The sequence below is a fragment of the Pangasianodon hypophthalmus genome, chromosome 5 (genome assembly GCF_027358585.1).
Source record: "Pangasianodon hypophthalmus isolate fPanHyp1 chromosome 5, fPanHyp1.pri, whole genome shotgun sequence".
NCBI lineage: Eukaryota > Metazoa > Chordata > Actinopteri > Siluriformes > Pangasiidae > Pangasianodon > Pangasianodon hypophthalmus.
Window position 1 is genome coordinate 30764594 of NC_069714.1, and position 21638 is coordinate 30786231.

Genomic DNA, 21638 nt, shown 5'->3' on the forward strand with positions numbered 1-21638 from the left:
TAAGATAAAATATTAAGATATTACTGATAATTTACCAGACCGACAATCCTGAGGGGGAAAAACCCAGTTTAATGATACCTTTTATATAGTGTCTAAATATAATATATTTAATTATTATTATTATTATTATTATTATTATTATTATTTTAAAATACTGTCTAAAATAATACATTTACACTGAAAATATTCAGGGAAAAATTACTTTAACATTTCAAATTCTAAAAAATTCAATGCAACATTAAATTTGTTTCCAATCAGTTTGTAATTATTAACAAAAAAAAAAGATTTAATAAGATAAGATAATTAAGATAATGTCATATGGTGACATATTAGAATATTAGCATTAAACTCTGTTCTAGGCTGCAGGCTTTTTTTTGTAGCTATAATATTTTCCTGGCTGAAAATCCTGGGAAAAACTGGCAAAAGCAAAATGGCTGCAGGAAGTAATTAAGTGAAATATTAAATATATATATATGAATAAAATATTTCCACATAAAGGTTCAGTGAACATGAAGTGTCCAGAAACTCGTCTCCTTCATGTATCGCCTTTTCTCTTTGTCCCTGCAACATGTTCAGCTCCACTAGGCATTAAAATGAATTTTTCCGCCATTGTGTTTTTATATTATGTGCCGTTTGGATCTCAGTTTTCTAATTCAGCTCATTTAAAAGGCTAGAAGCCAGATCGATGGGAAGTGAAGTGACGTTTGTCCTGGAGAAGCGACGGCGACGGCGACGGCGCTGACTGGGACGTGATAACACACACTGTGATAAGTCCACGGCTCATCGGCACATTGTGCAGGATTAAGATAAGAGTTTATCAAATCCATTTCAGATAACTTTCCCATGTGAAACACAAATCCATTCTGACCCCGAGTGAAACATGGAACCTTCTAGAAATCGTATGAATAAGAGAGAACTGTGTGAGTTCAGACTGAGTGTAGAAATGAGCTTGATGATCTGTTCTCCAGCTGCAAGAAGCGAAAGTCTAAAACACGACAGCGATATTTACTGTCACGGGTATGAACTAGAGACTTATGTAAAAACTGTTAATTATGAGAGAATAAACAAAAAAAAACCAACAAATTAATTGAGTGATTGATTGAAAATGAAAAATTAGACATGTTTATCAGAACACATTATGAACATCATTGTACATAAATAGCATAAACATCATAGCTGTAGTGCAAAACTACAAAATAAAACCGCAAACATGAAAAATCTTGACTGTGTGACTTTATATTCCAAACTTGAGACTGTTTTTATTCGCTAATATCCAAAATAAATCCAAAGACAGCCCATGAGACAAATTTAATTAGGTTTTACTAATGTATTCAATATAATAAATAAATAAATAAATAAATAAATAAATAAACAAACATTGCTCCTCCACAAATAACATTATGACTGCAATAAAATGGCAACTTAAATGCATAATATTACATCTATTGTTCCCTATTATTATTATTATTATTATTATTATTATTATCAAAATCTCTTTACATAAAAGATAAAAAAACAAACAAAGAATAAAATGATACACAATATGTATAAGTATAGAATAAATGTATATTTTTAAAAAGACCAAACATTTTGATTATATGAGATGATCATGCAAATTTGAGAGTGTTTGAACTGTATTAGTTATGAATCATGAAGAATGAAGAACATATAAATAAATAAATAAATAAATAAATAAATAAATAAAGGCATTGACCTGTAAACATTAGATTTAAATATCTATCTATCTCATTAACTCAGTTCATTAACTACTTTAATGCACTCTCCCACTGTGGGAATTCTAATTACTGATAATAATGGCACATTAATGTCCACACATTCAGATAGTTTAACTAATATTTTTAACAATAAAATCATAAAGCCGGACATCATTATGTTAGTTATTAAACAGTTTAACAGTCTGTCTGTGCTCCGGCGTCTCGCTCTTCCCTCATTTTAAATATAATAAGTTTTATAATAAGTCTGCAGATTGTGGACGTTCACATTTTTCTTGTATAAGATGACGTTTTTTTCCTCATTCTTATTATTTCTAATGAATCACCTCATTAATTTTAACGAAGCCACTCGATATCTGACCTCCGCCAAGTCCACTGTATTGACTGGGGGAAGGTCGACGAAAATGTCAACCCTATTAGGGAAAAGTGGTACGAACATTTCATGACGTGATTCCTGCTCCGCGATGGCCAAAGGGAAAAAAGCAAAAAAAAAAAAGCCTCTCACATTTGGAGTGAGTTGAAATGTTGTACAGGAGAAAACTCACACTGAAGAAGAATCCAGAAAGAAACACCTCAGTTAACACGTCAGACTTTATTACTGCGTCCACAAACACAGTGAGGAGGAAAAGAAACAGTCAGCTCCCTTTCACTTACTCCAGTCTAGTTACGTTACGTTACGTTATGTTACAGTTTGTTACGTTACGTAGTGTTGCATGTTCTTTAGCTAAGTCAGATTATGTTTTGTTATGTTAGGTTGTGTTTTATGTTACCTTATGTTACGTTTTATAGTACTTTAAGTTATGTTTTAAGTTACGTTGTGTTGCATGTTGTTTAGCTAAGTTAGATTATGTTTTGTTATGTTACAGTAGGTTACATTTTGTTGTTACATTATCTTAAATTTTGTTGCATTTTGTCATGTTACATTTTATGTTATTTTATATTTCTTATGTTACGTTAGATTGCGTTTTATGTTACTTTATGCTACATTTTGTTAGGTTTGGTTGTGTTTTATGTTACATTATGTTACGTTTTATGGTACTTTAAGTTACGTTTTAAGTTACGTTAAGTTGTGTTGCATGTTCTTTAGCTAAGTTAGATTATGTTTTGTTATGTTACAGTAGGTTACATTTTGTTGTTACATTATCTTAAATTTTGTTGCATGTTGTTATGTTACTTTATGTTACATATTATGTTACTTTATGCTACATTTTGTTATGTTAGGTTGTGTTTTATGTTACATTATGTTACGTTTTATGGTACTTTAAGTTACGTTTTAAGTTACGTTAAGTTGTGTTGCATGTTCTTTAGCTAAGTTAGATTATGTTTTGTTATGTTAGGTTGTGTTTTATGTTACATTAAGTTATGTTTTAAGTTACGTTAAGTTGTGTTGCATGTTCTTTAGCTAAGTTAGATTATGTTTTGTTATGTTACAGTAGGTTACATTTTGTTGCTACATTATCTTAAATTTTGTTGTATTTTATGTTATTTTACATTTCTTATGTTACGTTAGGTTGCATTTTATGCTACTTTATGTTACATTTTATTGTTATGTTATGTTAGGTTGTGTTTTATGCTACATTATGTTGCATAGCGTTATGTAATGTTATATTATATTACATTACACTATTGTGTGTTAGTAAATGAAAAGAAGGTAAAAGTAAATTTCAATGAAGATGAGATTTTAGTCATAAGGTGTGTGCACAAAATAAAAGCTTGACAAATGAAATCAAGTGTTAACACAGTTTCAAAAATCAATCCTTTATTTTTACTGAAAGTAAAAAATAAATGTTTTCTGCATATTTATTTATTTATTTATTTATTTATTTAAGAAAGCTGTTTAAGGTCAAAATCAGGTAGAAAACTGAACCACTACCCAGCGTCACCTGCAGGTGATGTCATGTCAGCTCTATTTACAGTTAATGGTTGATCTAATGATTGTATTAAAACATAAGGTCTTTGTTTTACATTTGATTTTTCTCTGTTTTAAATTATTATTATTATTTTTACACAAAAGCCAGTATGTGTATTACTCTGTCAACCCTCATATATGTAATATGCATGTGTGTGTTACCTCTCTTCTCCAGGCCTCTTCCACATGCTTCCCCCGCTCCCATCGTTCCCTGTCGGACTGAATCCGGCACCAGCGTACACGCCTGCCATTTGAGTGTCTTCCACCTGCGTGGAGTAAACAGTCAGCCAGCGGGCCACGGCATGCTGCTTCTCTAAAACCTCCCAACACCTCAACTGTTGCCAAAGCTAAAATGGCTAATACTTTTCCATTTAACATGCAAATGAGAACAGTCGAAGTGTTGACACGATGTGCAAATGCATAAATATTCACACAAAGTCAAACATGCGCACAGATCATATGCTGTAAACAGTCTGTGTGTGTAATTACAGCTGTGACCGAGTTCAAAGGCTGGAACAGTAAAGCTCAGCAGGGCTAAGGTGATTAGCATTCATTTCCTGGACTGCAAAAATGCAAGTCATCTAGAAACTGATGAAGAAATTATTTTGAGAAGAAAGTTTAAACATAGAAGTGATTTCACTCAATTCAATTCAGCTCAATTTGATCTATGATGAACAGACATTGTCACAAAGCAGCTTTACAGAAATAAATAAATTCAGGATATAAATTGTAACGGTATAAATTTATCCCTAATGAGCAACCCAGAGGTGATGGTGGTGAGGAAAAACTCCATGAGGAAGAAACCTTGAGAGGAACCAGGCTCAAAAAGGGAACCCATCCTCATCTGAGTGACACCGGATACTGCGATTATAAATAAATCCCTTCTATAACTGTGCGCTATGTGGTCAAATAGTGCAATTGTGTAACCAGGAAAGTTCATTACAGTTTTCACATGAAGTCTCTTTTATTGAAGTTATCAACTGTTCAATGATGGAGACTTGAGAGCAAAACTGTTCGTGGGAATTGCAGCCCTAAAGCTATCAAAGCAAATGCAGTCCAGAGCCATCAGAGCAAAACTGTTCATATCAAAGCCATCTTCATGGTTTCATGCATTCCCGCTCTAGCTAGTGTGGTTAATGGAGTTGAAAAAGAAATTGACGTACATGTATATGACATCGTTACACAAGAAACAAGCTTTCCAGATATATCACATGACATGACTGTGAAGTGGATGGAGCTTAAAACCTTCTTCAGAGTTGCCTAGTTTCGGATAATGTGATGGGCGACGAGACGAGTGGATAAAAACAAGAGCAGTGAAATAAACATGTTTTTTTTTCTGTTGAATATTGACTTTTTTTTAATTACTATGGTTTAAGGGAAGATATTTTATAGATGCAATTTCCATACACGGATGATCATCATGTCTCTCTGTAGTGCCTAGGTTTTATTACTTCAACACATCCATCTGTTGCAGACAGCTGAGAAAACTTTGTTAGCTAATTAGCGAGCATGTGCTGCGCACGGTGTGTAATACAGGTGATGGTTCTCGGCAGCGAGAGGAAGTGGACAGGGAAGTGTTGAAGGCTGTAATGAAACTGGAACATGATTGTTGCTATGCAGCTAAAGACTGATGGCACTGATGGCAAACAATCTGACACGTCATTTAAGACGGAATTAAAACATGGACACGTAATGAATTCCTTGAACTGGTAAACATCCGAAGCACCCTCAATTAACTTTTCATTAAGCGTGCACAACAACAAAACAAACGCTGTTGCCAACTGCTTTCTAAAGAAAGTAGCTAATGCATCCTCAAATAGCCACACGAAGCCTCTAGATAATGTCAAAGACTAATTTGAATATTCTTTTTCATGATCATTTGGATTTCAAAACATTTACATAAGGAACTTTCTGAAAACTCAGATGGAATAACAAGCATTTATTACTGTAAATTTCACCAAGAAGAGAGTTTAAAACCAAGAACAAAAAAAGTGGACAAACAATTGGGAGCAATGGAGGTCAGTGATTGGTCAATGGGAGCAGTGGTGGTCAGTGATTGGTCAGTGGGAGCAATGGTGCTCAGTGATTGGTTGTTAGGAGCAATTGTGGTCAGTGATTGGTCTCTGGAAACAATGGTGGTCAGTGATTGGTCACTGGGAACAATGGTGGTCAGTGATTAGTCACTGGGAACAATGGTGGTCAGTGATTGGTCAGTGGGAACAATGGTGTTCAGTCAGGATGTACACACTGGTGGTGAGTCGAGCGAATCTGATCTCTGGACTCAGCTGTTATATGAGCTGGAAAGTCGTATCAATGTCTGCTAATGTCTGCTAAGTCACTAGATTTGTCACTGGGAACTTTTTTAAATAAAGTCACTAAAGGGGTCTAAAAAATCTAGCAACAAACTTGCTAAGTTGTCTACGCTGAATAAAAAACGTGTAATGTAGGTGATGCACACTCCTCAGGGGTGAGGGGAAGCTGATGTGGGAGCTGATGGAGCCTGGAATGAAGCTGGACTGTAACTGATGCTACGCAGAGTGGTTTTTTTTCTGGTCTTATCTTTGGCTGTTATCAAACCAGCACTTATTGAGTGAATGTAGTTACCACCAGTTTGGCGGCGATCCATTGTTTGGCCTCAAAAATGTGTTTAGCTCATGAAAATCCAGGCTAAAGCAGAAGCTCATGTATAACTGTGGCTCTGTGATTGAGTCAGGCCACCTGGGTCTCTCAGGTTGACAAACGTGGGCCAGAGGATGAACCAGACGTAGCAGGGACTTTTTTTTTCAGGCTGCCCCATAGGGTCATGGCTACAAGGTAATGACTTTTCTACAATGAAACAAGTAAATGGGAATACTTTACTGGGCCTGAAGGAAACCACAAAAGTATGAAAGAAAGTAGAACCATGTAGCGTGCACTGTAGTGTGTGACACTGCAGAAGTGTTGAAACCTGACCTGTAGGTGGGACACACAGGAAGTGGTTCACACTCCCTCTCCTCAAACATTGTATCAGGACACTCCTGACCTCCGTTGGCTGCTCGCTGGACCACCATCCTGTAGCGTGACTGGGTGGGCGTGGTCATGTTAGCTAGAAAAATAAACATGGTGACCAAATTAGACATAGGTAGGAAACAGCATGTGTTAATCATCTACACTCCTAGAAAAAATGGGTTCCTCAAGGGATCTTTGGATGGGTTCTTAGCTTTCTAAAAGGGTTCTACTTGCAACCGTCTTTGAAGGGACAACAGAAAAATTCATTAATTATCCAATGAGGTCTTAAAGAACACCCTTTTTTCCAAGACTGCAGCAAACAAGACAATGTTAAATGTGTGACAAGTTCCAGGTATTGAGAAGAAAATAATGAGCAATCATTTGGAGTGTGTTCTGCACACTTACCCAGTTAATGCACACACTTTTAGAGAAAAAAAAGTTCTTTAAGAGTTCTTTTACTGTGAGAAACAGCAGTAGTAAACGGTGAAACTTGTTTTTTTAAATATTTTTTCCTGCATCCTAAACAGACATAATGGCTTCATTGAGCTACGTTACTCATTGCTTTATTAATCAAAGGTTTGCAAGATGAAGCATCGAGTCAACACGAGTGAAGAGCCAGAGAGCATTGCTGTCTGATGCAAAAATTAAATAAATAAATACATCTATCACCCCTCCAAAAAATGCAACTTTTTCCCTGTGTGCTGTGTCAGATTCTGAGTTTCTCATCCTAAACCATGATAATGGCCTCATTTGGCAGTAACGGTGAGCCTCATTACACTGTTCTAATTACAAAAGAATGTAAACAGTGCAATTAGGAGTGTGATCATGCCATCCAGGGAACCGGCGGACTCGAGCAGTGATGCTATTTACAGACACGACGTCTGCTCTTTTGAAACAATTACAGCTGCAGTCCGATTCCCAGACGCTTCTCTGTTCGGTTCACGTCCCATTAAAAATCCATTTAACTTCTCAACTTTCTTCAAGCAGCCTTGAATCAGACCGTTTATGGATTTTACCGCGTTAACGCTCATGTAATGTTCACTTCTTAGCAGTGCTCTATCTCATCACCTCAGGCCATTTATTTCAATTCCACAGCAATAAAACTGTAACATTTATCTAAAGTTTAATTCCAGATATATCAAGTATTTTATCTGAATATTAACAATACTCATGGAACAGCACAGTGAGAGCGGAAACAAGATGGAGGTCCAGATTTACATGTAGTTTTGTTGAATTCTGGATTCTGATTGGACAGAAGGTCTTGATTAATTTTCCATCATTGATGTGGTGAAGTTTTCTGTAAGGAGATGTTTATGTAACATTTATGGAAGGAGTCTCCAGTGTGAGCGCTTTGTAACAGTCAGAAGTAAAGCTGTAGCTTCAGGAAAGAGGTTTTTACACATGACTGTTGTGATGAAATAGGATCAAGCTGGACGAGACAGGAATTAAATCAGTCATATTTTAACATCCATTTCACGTTCGTGTGAAAAACATGATCGTGACGATTCGTTCTGGATTTGTGTGTCTCTCCACATTCCAGTAGATAGCCGGGGATCTCGTTTATCAACGCGTGCATAAAACCAGCTCTACATTTGTGCATAATCACACATGCTGTACGCAGTGGCCATTGACAAATCCCACACAATCTAAATTCACGTGCTTGTGCAGGGCTACACTCATTTGCATAATGCAACGCCCTCAAATTTCCATATATGGTAAACACCTTCCCTGCTTGTTTCAGACCACATGCCATAAAGTCTCAGAAAATGAACAATGAAATAATGATACTGTAGAGCAAAACAAAAATTGTTTATTTTGCACTTTTAAGAGTAGTTTATATAATAAATGGCTAAATAAATATGATTTTAAAATATATCTATATTTTAGGAGTATGTGTGTGCATTCTATTTCCGCAGTTACATTTAGAAACTCAGCGATGGCATGAACATTCCTCATTTTTGCTCCTTTCCGCTGCTGGTTTTGGGAATGTAATGTATTGTAGTGTGAGCGAAATGAATGAAGGTAAGACGTGTCATTATTTAACTTGTAGCTGGTTGGGAAATGCCAGTACCTTCTCCAATTTTTCACTGAAATGTACTCGTAGCTAGAAGCCCTAGAAAAGAGATCAACTAAAAGTGCACTGGACAAACGAAGTGATGAGTGATGATCCACTCCTCTCTCTCAGCATAGAGTTTCCAGTGGTGATAAAAACACGTTCCTCCCTCCGCAAAGCTGCATGAGCCACATCTTCAAACAAGGCATAATCCCAGTCCATCTTTAAAAGCTCCTTTTATACGAGTTTACTTTACATTCCGTCTGCATCCGTGTCTGCATCCAGCACCGAAATCAGTAATTACTCTCTCCATCATGCTGATATGATAGACAATACGTGATACAGATGCTCCGCATAGTCAGTTTACCTGCTATTACACTTTTCTACCACTAGGGGCTCCTGCATACGCATGGTCAGGAGTGTGCAGAGATATACACACCTCCTCACGCATAAGCAAAACTTAATAAATCCCATTCAGTGCATAGAAACATGCGTACGCACGATTTACGCACAAAACTATGAGTACACACGTTTGATAAATGAGGCCCTTGGTCTTATATGCATGAAAATACGTGCATGGGGGCGTGGCTAAGATGGCCGCCGAATGGACAGACTTTACTAAAAAGATTTTATAAGTTAACCTGAGTCAGGCAGCCAGGAATTATAAATCACTGCTCTGCCAAAATGCACTGTAGTGAATTTATATTAGTGAGGAATATGTAGTGTGTGTGTGTGTGTGTGTGTGTGTGTGTGTGTGTGTGTGTGTGGCTATGTGTACCAGGTAGGCAGGTGTTAGGGCAGGCTGTCCATTCACTGAACAGAGTCACCACACAGTCTCTCTTACACGGTAACACACACGACTGCACCGAGTTCGGTCTCGCTGAGTCAGGACACCTGCAAAACATGCACACACACACACACACACACACACACACACACACACACACACACACACACAGAGAGAGAGAGAGAGAGAGAGAGAGAGACAGAAAGATAGAAGGGAAATGTTAATCATTTGTTAGACATAAGAATCTTTAAATAATTATTGTTTCACTTTTTTATCATACTTTGAGAATTGAGAGACAGCGACAGAAAGACAGAGAGAGACAGCGAGATGGATGAAGACAGAGAGAGAGAGAGAGAGAGGGGGGGGGAATGACAGAGAGGTCTCTCAAAGAGAGTGCGAGAGAGATAGACAGGCAAAGAAAGAGACAGAGAGTGACAGACAGAGAGAGAGAAAAACAGAAAGACAGTGAGAGAAAGAGTGATAGAGAGAAAGGGACAGAGAGAGACAAAGAAAGAGATAGATAGATAGATAGATAGATAGATAGATAGATAGAATGCTAAATGCAGCATTATTGAGAATGGCTAGACAGATGGATGGATGGATGGATAGAAGGATGAAAGTCAGTAAGATGTTTCTTCCTCCTTATAAACAGAGAGAGTAAAGATGCACAGCTCAGCCTCTCAATCTCTGATCTACATCCTGAAGAACGTGGAGATGAAACACTGCACCTCTCCCTCAGGAACGAGGGAAGAAAGCGAGTGAGGTGAGGAGGAGAACGAGTTTTGACAGAAGCTGATGTGAAGCGCTGCAGTCAGCTGCTATGCTGAGATCCTGACGCTCACGCCCGCAGCTGCTGCATGTCAGCGACACACAAACACTCTGATTTGCGTGTGTGCGTGTGTGTGCATGTGTGTGTGCATGTGTGTGTGTGTGTGTGTGCGCGTGTGTGTGTGTGCATGTGTGTGTATGTTTGTCCTTGGGGAGACGGAAGTGATACAGCAGGAGAGAAATTGCCAGAGGCTTTATTAAGCTGTGCAGGGAGTCTCTGAGGAGCCACGAGGCCTTCATGGATCATTTCACACTTATATATAAACACACACACACACACACACACACACACACACAGAATGTGTGTACTGTTCCAGCAGAAGCTCATCACTGCCAAACTGACAGGTTTTTTTCCTGCAAATTTGCAGCTTCGACTCTAAACACCGCCAAACTTCATCACTTTCTCACATTTACAGCATTGTTTAAAAAGTTAGCGAGGCTGACAAGAACTTCTAAATCCGCTTTCTCATAAGGAACTAGCGCCACGCAAGGCTGACTGAACATCAACTCCTGTCAAACACACATCCAGAAAGGATTTTCTACACCTGTGCGAATGGAAATAATAAATAAATAAATAAATAATGAATAACTCCACACCTGCAGGGGGCAGTAGAGATTTCTGAATTCCTTACAGTTCCTTATCATTTCTATAGGAACAGCTCATTCACAGGGACTTGTACAGCCGACGCTTCCACATCAACAGATTAAAAAAAAAAAAATAATTGTTGCTCTGTAAACATGTTTATTTAACATTTATGGAAGGAGTCTCCAGTGTCAGCACTTTGCAACAGTTAATGTTTTTAAGTTTTCTGACTTTCCGTAACATTAAATTTAACTACAACAGATAAAAAGTGTGATGTACAGTTCAAAATTGTTGTGGTCTAAGAGGAATAAAACACTGAGGGCTATCTGGTAAATAATTATCTAAATATATAAAAAATGATATATGTAAGCATTTACAAATATATATATATATATATATATATATATATATATATATATATATATATATATATATATATATATATATGTTTCAGCTCACATCCTATAGCACACACACACACACACACACACACACACACACACCATGCATTGTTCACTTTATGTAACTGAGCTGAATCAGTAATTAAGTCGATTCATTTTATCGCTATTATTGCATTTTGTAAAAGTTGTAAAGAAAAATATAATACTATACAATATAATAATAACAATAAAATAATAAATAATACAATAATATAAATAAAATAAATAGACTTTTGGCACAAGAAAGGTACTGTATAATTGGACCACATAAAAAGTAATGAGTAAATAAGTAAATAAGGAAAGAAAGAAAAAGAAAGAAAGCAAGAAAGTACACCTGCTAAATTTAAGTTTGCTAATGGAAGGGATTTTTTAGGAATTCTGAGATCATATCCATCCTAATCATCTCAATCCATCAAAATATGATGATCCCAGTTCCATGAAACACCCTAAAGAACCCCAGAGAACCCAGAGGAAGTGAAGGCTCCGCCCCTGTGTGAGTGCGGCGATGCACGGAGTGGTGAGAAGAGTGAAAACGTCTCCGGCTGAATTACACCTGCTCATAAAGCCACCTCATGAGTGCGTCAGTAATATATTAAAGCAGGAGCGGATTAGAAACGGATCAAACTGCTGCATTATTTATGAGTCTAATTCCCCGACGCGTGACACAATATATTATCTCCATAATTCAGGAGGATTTCATTTTACACAAAGCACCCAGTCCAATATGGAGGACAGGGACGTGACAGGATGAGACGTTTTATTTTACATCCAGCTGTGCAGTCAGAACATCATTCTCATTTACACACACATTCATGAGCAGTTTTAATTAGCATGGATAATAATAATAAGAAGAAGAAGAAGAAGAAGAAGAGGAAGAAGAAGAAGAACGCTCTGCTATATGTCATTGTTTAAGATCAAATGATTTAGAGTTTTTAATCTTTTACATTTTAAAGTCAATTTATAAATTTAACACATCTTTAGTTCTTCTTCCTTTCTTTCTTCCTTTCTTTCTTCCTTCCTTTCTTTCTGCAATGCATTTTATTCCTTTTTTCTCATTTTCTCACAGCTAGTTAATGTTTATGTACTTTATTTGGATTTTCATTTACTTTCTATTTTAATCCTTTTTAAATAATCCTATTTGGGTTTTTTTTTTGTTTGTTTTGTTTTGTTTTGTTTTTAGATTACAGGAATCTTTAATATCAGGAAACAGGAACATTATATACAGTAAAACCCTCATCTAAGGCCAGGAGACGTGTCCTAAAGCTCTTCACAAACACAAAACCTTAAAATCATCAGTCTTTAAATGAGCTGATTCTGGATCAGTCTTTAAATGAGCTGATTCTGGATCAGTCTTTAGAAATGAGCTGATTCTGGATCAGTCTTTAAATGAGCTGATTCTAGATCTTAAATAGATCTTAAATCTTGTGTCATTTGCACTACCATTGTAACTTGCCCTTACACCTCATTCTGAACTTGACTAATTACTACATGCACCTTCTATATTTGCACTGAGCTGGTCTCTACTTTGTCTATCAGATATACAGTTAGGTCCGGAAGTATTTGGACAATGACAGAGTTTTTGTGCCTTTATACACCACCACGATGGATTTGAAATAAAACAGTGTAGACTTTCAGCTTTATTTTAAGAGGTTCCACAAAATATGGCATTTACCATTTAGGAATTACAGCCATTTTAAAAGTACCTCCATTTTAAGGGGCTATTTGGACAAAGTGACATAATTGTAAATATAACCATAATTTTAATACTTGGATGAAAGTCCTTTGCAGTCAATGACTGCCTGAAGTCTGGAGTCCATGGATATCACCAAGTTTCCACTGAGTTTCCTCCCTGGAGAAGCTTTGCCAGGCCTTCACTGCAGCCACCTTCAGTTGCTGCCTGTTTGTGGGTCTTTCTGCCTTCAGTCTTGTCTTCAGTAAGTGAAAAGCAGCTCTATTGGGTTGAGATCAGGCCACTGACTTGGCCATTGAAGAATATTCCATTTCTTTGCCTTCAAAAAGTCTTGAGTTGCTTTCGCAGTATGTTTAGGGTCATTATCCACCTGCACTGTGAAGCAGCGTCCTATCAGTTTTGTAGCATTTGGCTGAATGTGAGCAGAGAGTATAGCCCTATACACCTCAGAATTCATCTTGCTACTTCTGTCAGCAGTCACATCATCAATAAACACCAGTGAGCCCGTTCCATTGGCAGCCATACATGCCCATGCCATAATGCTGCCTCCACCATGTTTTACCAGCAGTTTGCACCTTGTTGTAAACCCTCTGTATTTACATTCATGAAGGCGTCTATGGATTGTAGATTTTGACAATGATACTCCTACCTTCTCCAGAGTATTCTTGACTTCTGTTGATGTTGTGAAGGGGTTTTTCTTCACCAAGGAAAGGATTCTGCGATCATCCACTTTAGGTGTCTTCTGTGGTCTTCCAGGCCTTTTGGTGTTGTTGAGCTCACCAGTGCTTTCCATCTCTTCAAGAATATACCAAATTGTTGATTTGGCCACTCCTAAAGTTTTTTCAATCTCTCTGATAGGTCTCTTTTGTTTTTTCAGCCTAATGATGGCCTCCTTCACTTGCATTGAGATCTCCTTGGACTTCATATTGGTAGCTCCAGTCGAACAGCTGCCAAATGCCAACTCAATACCTGATATCAACTCCAGACCTTTTATCTGCTTCATTTGTCCATTTGAGGGAATGGACCGCACCTGGTCAATTAACTTCTTGTCAGTCAATTGTCCAAATACCTTTGAGCCCCTGAAAATGGAGGTACTTTGCTTAAAATGGCTGTAATTCCTAAATGGTAAATGTCATATTTTTGTGGAACCTCTTAAAATAAAGCTGAAAGTCTACACTTTGATCACATCTTGATTGTTTTATTTCAAATCCATTGTGGTGGTGTATAAAGGCAAAATCACAAAAACTCTGTCATTGTACAAATACTTCTGGACCTGACTGTATATTAACCGCACAACATATGAACCAAAAACGTGGCATTAGTGGCGTCGCATTTCTCTCATTTAATCGTCCCCGAGCATGAGAAGGGGTTTCATGGTGTTTGATTCTCTCAGACTGAGTAATGATATAATAAACATAACAGTTGTATTGCAGTGAAACACACATACTCTGTGAGGATGGAGGACAGGAGGGTTAAATGCACCCCGTGGTGATGATAGAGGACATGGGTACCGTTTTGCAGTAACAGCTCCTCCATTGATCTTCATGCAGGTGACTTTGCGTGTCTGAAGTCCTGCTGAGCAGCTCAACATGTCATTGCCAACATCGCTTCTGTTCAGAGAGACGGAAGGATCAGGGACACATGGACCCCATGGAGACTCTTCCCAATAAAACACCACACACGGATTATCGTTACAGGATCTCCACTCCTCCAGAGACGGGGCAGGAGGACACGATTTACCACCTGAGAGAGAAAAATGATTTTATCGTACATAGATAGACATTTGCATGCATGTGTGACATAACTGACATAACTTAAATTTTGCTTAAAGGAACACTTCACCATGATGCCAAAAAAGAAGCATTGCTGCGTGGCACAATGCTAAACTGGAGGCTTTACAGTGCACATTTTGTAGTGTTACAACCTGGAAATAAAATGGGCTTAATTAGGATTTTAATTCATGAATCATCACATGGTGAAACATGGTGGTGGTAGCATCATATAGAGTGTTCCACTTGGCCTCTTGGTTGTTTCTCTGACTAATCTCTGACCTATTTACCCAGTTACTGACGTTGGTGGATGGTCTCCTCTAGGCAGAGTCACAGTTGTGCTGTATTCTTTCCATTTTTCAGTAATTGAATTAATGTCGCTCTGATGAATGTTCCAAACACTGACTGACACTTTTCCAGGACTTTTCCTGGACTTGTTCCGATAGCTTCTTGGTCTTCCTAATGCTGTTTGTTTAGGTATGTTCTCTAACAAACTCTCAGTTCTTCCAGGAACAAGTATTTACATATATTGACATAAGACATAAAATCCCAATTAAGTCCATTTCAGTTTCAGATAGTAACATCACAAAATGAGGAAAAGTAGAAGGGGCAAATACTTTTGCAAGGCACTGCAAGCTACAATTACTAGTTAGCAATGTTAGTACCAGTTAGCTAAGTTAGCTAGCTAGCAATAACACATTATGATAATTTTAGCTTCTGATGATGCTGCCAAAGTGTTCAGCAGGAGTGTTCTCTATTCTCATGTATACTCACTTAGTGGTTCTTTAAAGGTTCTTAAGATAGTCAAAGTATCCATGATATCAACATTGTTGTTTTAGAGTTCTTCATTTCATGGTTTTTTGAACACAAAGAGGCCAGTGGACATCCTGTTGGAATGAAATCATGGCGGTCAAGCCATTTCAGGAGCACTTTAAGGGTTCTTTGCTTCCAAATAAGGTTCCACTGGAGCTATCTCTGTTAGAGAGACCCTCAGTTGAGGGTTCTACAGGAATTTACCAAAGAACATAAATGGTCTTAGAATAAAACTTTAATAAATAAATAGATAATTTAACAAGACCATATGTTTCTAAAAATGCATCCTTGGTATTGATAAACAGTTCTGGTTCCTTTTAGTTCCTTGAGTTCTGGTTTTGTTCCTACACTCTTAAGAACCATTAACCTTTAAAAAAAACACTTCTACCAGTGTAAGCACTTGTGTTTCTGAATTTTTGACTATAGACAAGTGCATCTGACTGGTTTGACCTTCATGTGCTAATTTTGCCAGGTTACAGGTGTCCGTGGGCGGAGCTTAACAGAGCCAATCACAAACTTGATGACATGACATCACATCTTCATCTTGATGTAGTTCTTAGCATGAAATACTTTCTAATTGCATAATGCTTTATCAGCTAGCTTGTGAAAGAGCTTTGTTAATTATCTAATATCAGATACATAATGCTGGAGAGATATTAATGTTAATGTCAATGTTAGCTAAGCTAAGTACTTAGCCTGCTAATGTTAGCATAGTGTTGAAAACCTTTATTTTTGTGCTACACTGATGGAATTTAACGTAAGCTCCACTCTTGAAGAATGAGGACGTATTTGTATCAGTGACGAGGACAGAAACATGATACGGCTGATGAAACGGGCATGAGTACACTTTGTTCAGGGATAATTCTATCACAGCAGCTGCAGAACCCGGCGATGTGCAGCACGGGATTAGTGCCTTGATTTATTTCTGTCCTTTTTCTGTAATTAAAAGTGATTCCAAATGCCATGTGCCCTTGGAGTCAAGGACGCTGTATTGACATTCAGTTTCAGCACACGGTGCGTTAAGTGGCCCAGAACACGCCATAATGAATCCGGCACAGATCGGCCGAATATTAATAAGGGATTGTCTGACTAATAAGACTCAGCGGACTGTGGTGTGTGTGTGTGTGCGTGCGTGTGTGCGTGTGTGTGTGGAGGGGACAAATTTCCATATCTCAGCACTGAGGGATCAGCAGGAGAGATGTGTGTGTGTGTGTGTATGTGTGTGTGTGTGTGTGTGTGTGTGTGTGTGAATATTCATTGTGTGAACTGCAGACTAAGATATGCTTTATGATTAATTATACAGTTGCTATTTTAACTGTGGCAATAGGACTATAAGGCACTGGGAACATATGGAAGTAGGAACATAGGGTACTGGTAATATAGGGTACTGGGAACATAGAGTACTGGGAACATAAGGTACTGGTAATATAGGGTACTGGAAATATAGGGTACTGGGAACATAAGGTACTGGTAACATAGGGTACTGGTAATATAGGGTACTGGGAACATAAGGTACTGGTAACATAGGGTACTGGTAATATAGGGTACTGGGAACATAGAGTACTGGTAATATAGGGTACTGGGAACATAAGGTACTGGGAACATAGGGTACTGGTAATATAGGGTACTGGTAATATAGGGTACTAGGAACATAGGGTACTGGTAATATAGGGTACTGGGAACATAGAGTACTGGTAATATAGGGTCCTGGTAATATAGGGTACTGGGAACATAGAGTACTGGTAATATAGGGTCCTGGTAATATAGGGTACTGGGAACATAGAGTACTGGTAATATAGGGCACTGGTAATATAGGGCACTGGGAACATAGGGTACTGGTAATATAGGGTACTGGTAATATAGGGTACTGGGAACATAAGGTACTGGTAATATAGGGTACTAGGAACATAGGGCACTGGTAATATAGGGTACTGGGAACATAAGGTACTGGTAATATAGGGTACTGGGAACATAGGGTACTGGTAATATAGGGTACTGGTAATATAGGGTACTGGGAACATAAGGTACTGGTAATATAGGGTACTAGGAACATAGGGTACTGGTAATATAGGGTACTGGTAATATAGGGTACTGGGAACATAAGGTACTGGTAATATAGGGTACTGGGAACATAGGGTACTGGTAATATTGGGTACTGGTAATATAGGGTACTGGGAACATAAGGTACTGGTAATATAGGGTACTAGGAACATAGGGCACTGGTAATATAGGGTACTAGGAACATAGGGCACTGGTAATATAGGGTACTGGTAATATAGGGTACTGGGAACATAGGGTACTGAGAACATAGGGTACTGGGAACATAAGGTACTAGGAACATAGGGTACTGGTAATATAGGGTACTGGTAATATAGGGTACTGGGAACATAGGGTACTGGTAATATAGGGTACTGGGAACATAGGGTACTGGAAACATAGGGTACTGGGAACATAGGGTACTGGGAACATAGGGTACTGGTAATATAGGGTACTGGGAACATCGGGTACTGGGAACATAGAGTACTGGTAATATAGGGTCCTGGTAATATAGGGTACTGGGAACACACTGTGTGTATCATCCAGTTTTGCAGCCAGAACATCATTGTCATTTACACTCACGTTCACGAGCAGTTTTAATTAGCATGGATAATAATAATAATAAGAAGAAGAAGAAGAAGAAGAACGCTCTGCTATATGTCATTGTTTAAGATCAAATGATTTAGAGTTTTTAATCTTTTACATTTTAAAGTCACAATTTATAAATTTAAAACATCCTTAGTTCTTCTTCCTTTCTTTCTTCCTTCCTTTCTTTCTGCAATGAATTTTATTAATTTATTAATCTATTTATTCATGTCATATTCCTTTTTTCTCATTTTCTCACAGCTAGTTAATTTTTATGTACTTTATTTGGACTTTCATTTACTTTCTATTTTAATCCTTTTTAAATAATCCAATTTGGTTTTTTTTTTGTTTTGTTTTGTTTTTAGATTACTGGAATCTTTAATATCAGGAAACAGGAACATTATATACAGTAAAACCCTCATCTAAGGCCAGGAGAAGTGTCCTAAAGCTCATCACAAACACAAAACCTTAAAATCATCAGTCTTTAGAAATGAGCTGATTCTGGATCAGTCTTTAGAAATGAGCTGATTGTAGATCTTAAATACCACCTGTACTGGTACTGGTAACACAGGGCACTGGGTGACATAAGGTACTGGTAACATAAGGTACTGGGAACACAGGGCACTGGGTGACATAGGGTACTGGGTGACATAGGGTACTGGGAACATAAGGTACTGGGAACACAGGGCACTGCGGTACATAAGGTACTGGGAATATAGGGTACTGGGAACATAGGGCACTGGGAACATAGGGCACTGCGGTACATAAGGTACTGGGAATATAGGGTACTGGGAACATAGGGCACTGGGAACATAGGGCACTGCGGTACATAAGGTACTGGGAATATAGGATACTGGGAACATAGGGCACTGGGAACATAGGGCACTGGGGTACATAATTTACTGGGAATATAGGGTACTGGGAACATAGGGTATTAGGAACATAGGGCACTGCGGTACATAAGGTACTGGGAATATAGGATACTGGGAACATAGGGCACTGGGAACATAGGGCACTGCGGTACATAATTTACTGGGAATATAGGGTACTGGGAACATAGGGCACTGGGAACATAGGGCACTGCAGTACATAAGGTACTGGGAATATAGGGTACTGGGAACATAGGGTATTAGGAACATAAGGTATTGGGAACAAAGGGCACTGGGGAACATAGGTTACTGGTAATATAGGGAATTGGGAACATAAGGTACTGGGAACATAGGGCACTGGGTGACATAGGGTACTGCGAAGATAGGGTACTGGGAACATAGGGTTTTGGGAACAAAGGGCACTGGGGAACATAGGTTACTGGTAATATAGGGTACTGGGAACATAAGGTACTGGTAACAAAAGGTACTGGGAACATAGGGCACTGGGAACATAAGGTACTGGGAACATAGGGTACTGGGAACATAGGGTACTTTGAACATAGGGTATTAGGAACATAGGGTATTGGGATCAAAGGGCACTGGGGAACATAGGTTACTGGTAATATAGGGAATTGGGAACATAGGGAACTGTGACTATATGGCACTTGGAACATAAGCCAATTGGAATATAGGTCACTGAGGTATTGGGCATTTGGACTGTGGAGCACTGGGAACATAGGGTACTGGGAACAGAAGATACTGATGATACTGGGAACATAGTGTACTGGGATTATAGAACACTGGGAACATCTGGAACTGGGACTATAGAGTACTGGGAACATAGAGCAAACAGGATCCTGAGATCAGAGGTCTTTAGGGAAATGGTGTTTTAGGAACACAGAAATATGGGAACATACAGTACACTACTGTAGCAGAGTAGTGATCTGGGAACATAGGAACATTAACACTAAGGCTGAGTAAACATTTATTCTGCTTTGTTAGCCTGCTTTTAGTCCATATGCTAGGTAGCTAGCTAATGCTATCATAGAGACAGTTTCACAGTGTAAAGCCAGGAAGAGTAAGTAGATGGTTTCTATGGTAACAATCAATGGCAGTTAATGTAGCATTACCTTTTTGAAACAACCATTTATAATTCCTGTATACTTCTGATTCTGTGTGTATGTGTGTGTGTGTGTGTGTGTGTGTGTGCGTGTGTGTGTTACCTTTCCCAGGTAAAGCGAGAATGGTGCGTGAGCGACTCTGCCTGCCCTCTGTGTTCTTCTTAGCACAGGACTGAGAACATGGAGACCAATCAGACCAGGAGCTGATCACACAGTCACCGGGACAGGCCACCTCACAGGCTACCTCCACAGGGGGCGGGGTTTCCTCACAAAGCCCCGCCTCTACACCCACACCTGTAAGAGTAAAGTTTTACAGTCAGGTCCAGACGTCCGAGTGCACCACAGAAAAGTGATGTTATTTCACCAGTTACACTGTAATTACCTGAATATTATTCTGGTACTTGTCATGTTAATGCTTGTATTTAATAATAAAGAATTTGCAAAAGAAATGACATGAAAATAAATTAATAATGTGAAAAAAAATAACTAAAGCCTGCTTAATCACACACTTTAACACATAGCTTATTCATTTTCATTAAAACTAATTAGTATGTTAATGAAGTGATATATCAGCTGTACCAATGGCCTCCGCACTACCTACTAGTTCTGATGCCAGAGTCTTTATTTAATCAAGACCTTATTTATTAACACATCATCTACATTTCACTTCCTCGTCAGTCCTGGGCTGTGACTGATCATAATCACACCAGATTTAAAACTCTATTTTTACTGCATGCAGTAGGCGTGTCCCAGTCACCGTCTGTGTGATGAGCTACAGCCTGCAGTAAACTGAACTTTAAATTCACATTTTGTAATTAATTATATACTCAAGTACACACACCTGACCCTGTACATCACTTAATTAACATGTATTTACAATAAACTGTGATTGCCTGTGGAGCAAGCAGAAGGCAGGAGGAAAGCTCTGTGATACGTAAGGTACTGGGAATATAAGCTACTGGGAACATAGAATACTGGAACTATATTGCACTGAGACTGTTGGGAATTTATAACACAGATCACTGGGAACACAGGGCAATTGGTTTTATAGGGTACTGGGAACATAAAATACTGAGAACATAAAATACTGGGAACATAAGGTATTGGGAAAATATGGTACTGGAAGCATAGGGTACTGGGATTACTGGGCACAAGGACTATAGAGGAACATAGGGTACAGTGACTATAAGGCACTGGGACTATAGAGAACTGTAAATATAGGGCAATGGGAATATACATAGGACACTGGGAACATACATAGGGTACTGGGAACATACATAGGGCACTGGGAACTTACATAGGGCACTGGGAACTTACATAAGGTACTGGGAACTTACATAGGGTACTAAGAACTTACGTAGGTCACTGGGAACTTACGTAGGTCACTGGGAACTTACATAGGGTACTGGGAACATACATAGGGTACTAAGAAC

The 21638-nt window shown here is 38.4% G+C and overlaps 1 protein-coding gene across 3 annotated transcripts in view; it reads right to left on the reverse strand.

Moving 5' to 3' along the window:
• thsd7ba (thrombospondin, type I, domain containing 7Ba) overlaps positions 1 to 21638 on the reverse strand; it is a 282645-nt gene that overhangs the window by 84858 nt on the left and 176149 nt on the right. For all 3 annotated transcript variants that reach the window (XM_053234261.1, XM_053234259.1, XM_053234260.1), the window contains exons 9-13: positions 20308 to 20499; positions 14523 to 14754; positions 9462 to 9577; positions 6595 to 6727; positions 3805 to 3908 (exon numbers count right to left, since the gene is read on the reverse strand). In XM_053234261.1, coding sequence (XP_053090236.1) covers positions 3805 to 3908; positions 6595 to 6727; positions 9462 to 9577; positions 14523 to 14754; positions 20308 to 20499 — 777 coding nt within the window. The remainder of the gene's footprint in view (positions 1 to 3804; positions 3909 to 6594; positions 6728 to 9461; positions 9578 to 14522; positions 14755 to 20307; positions 20500 to 21638) is intronic.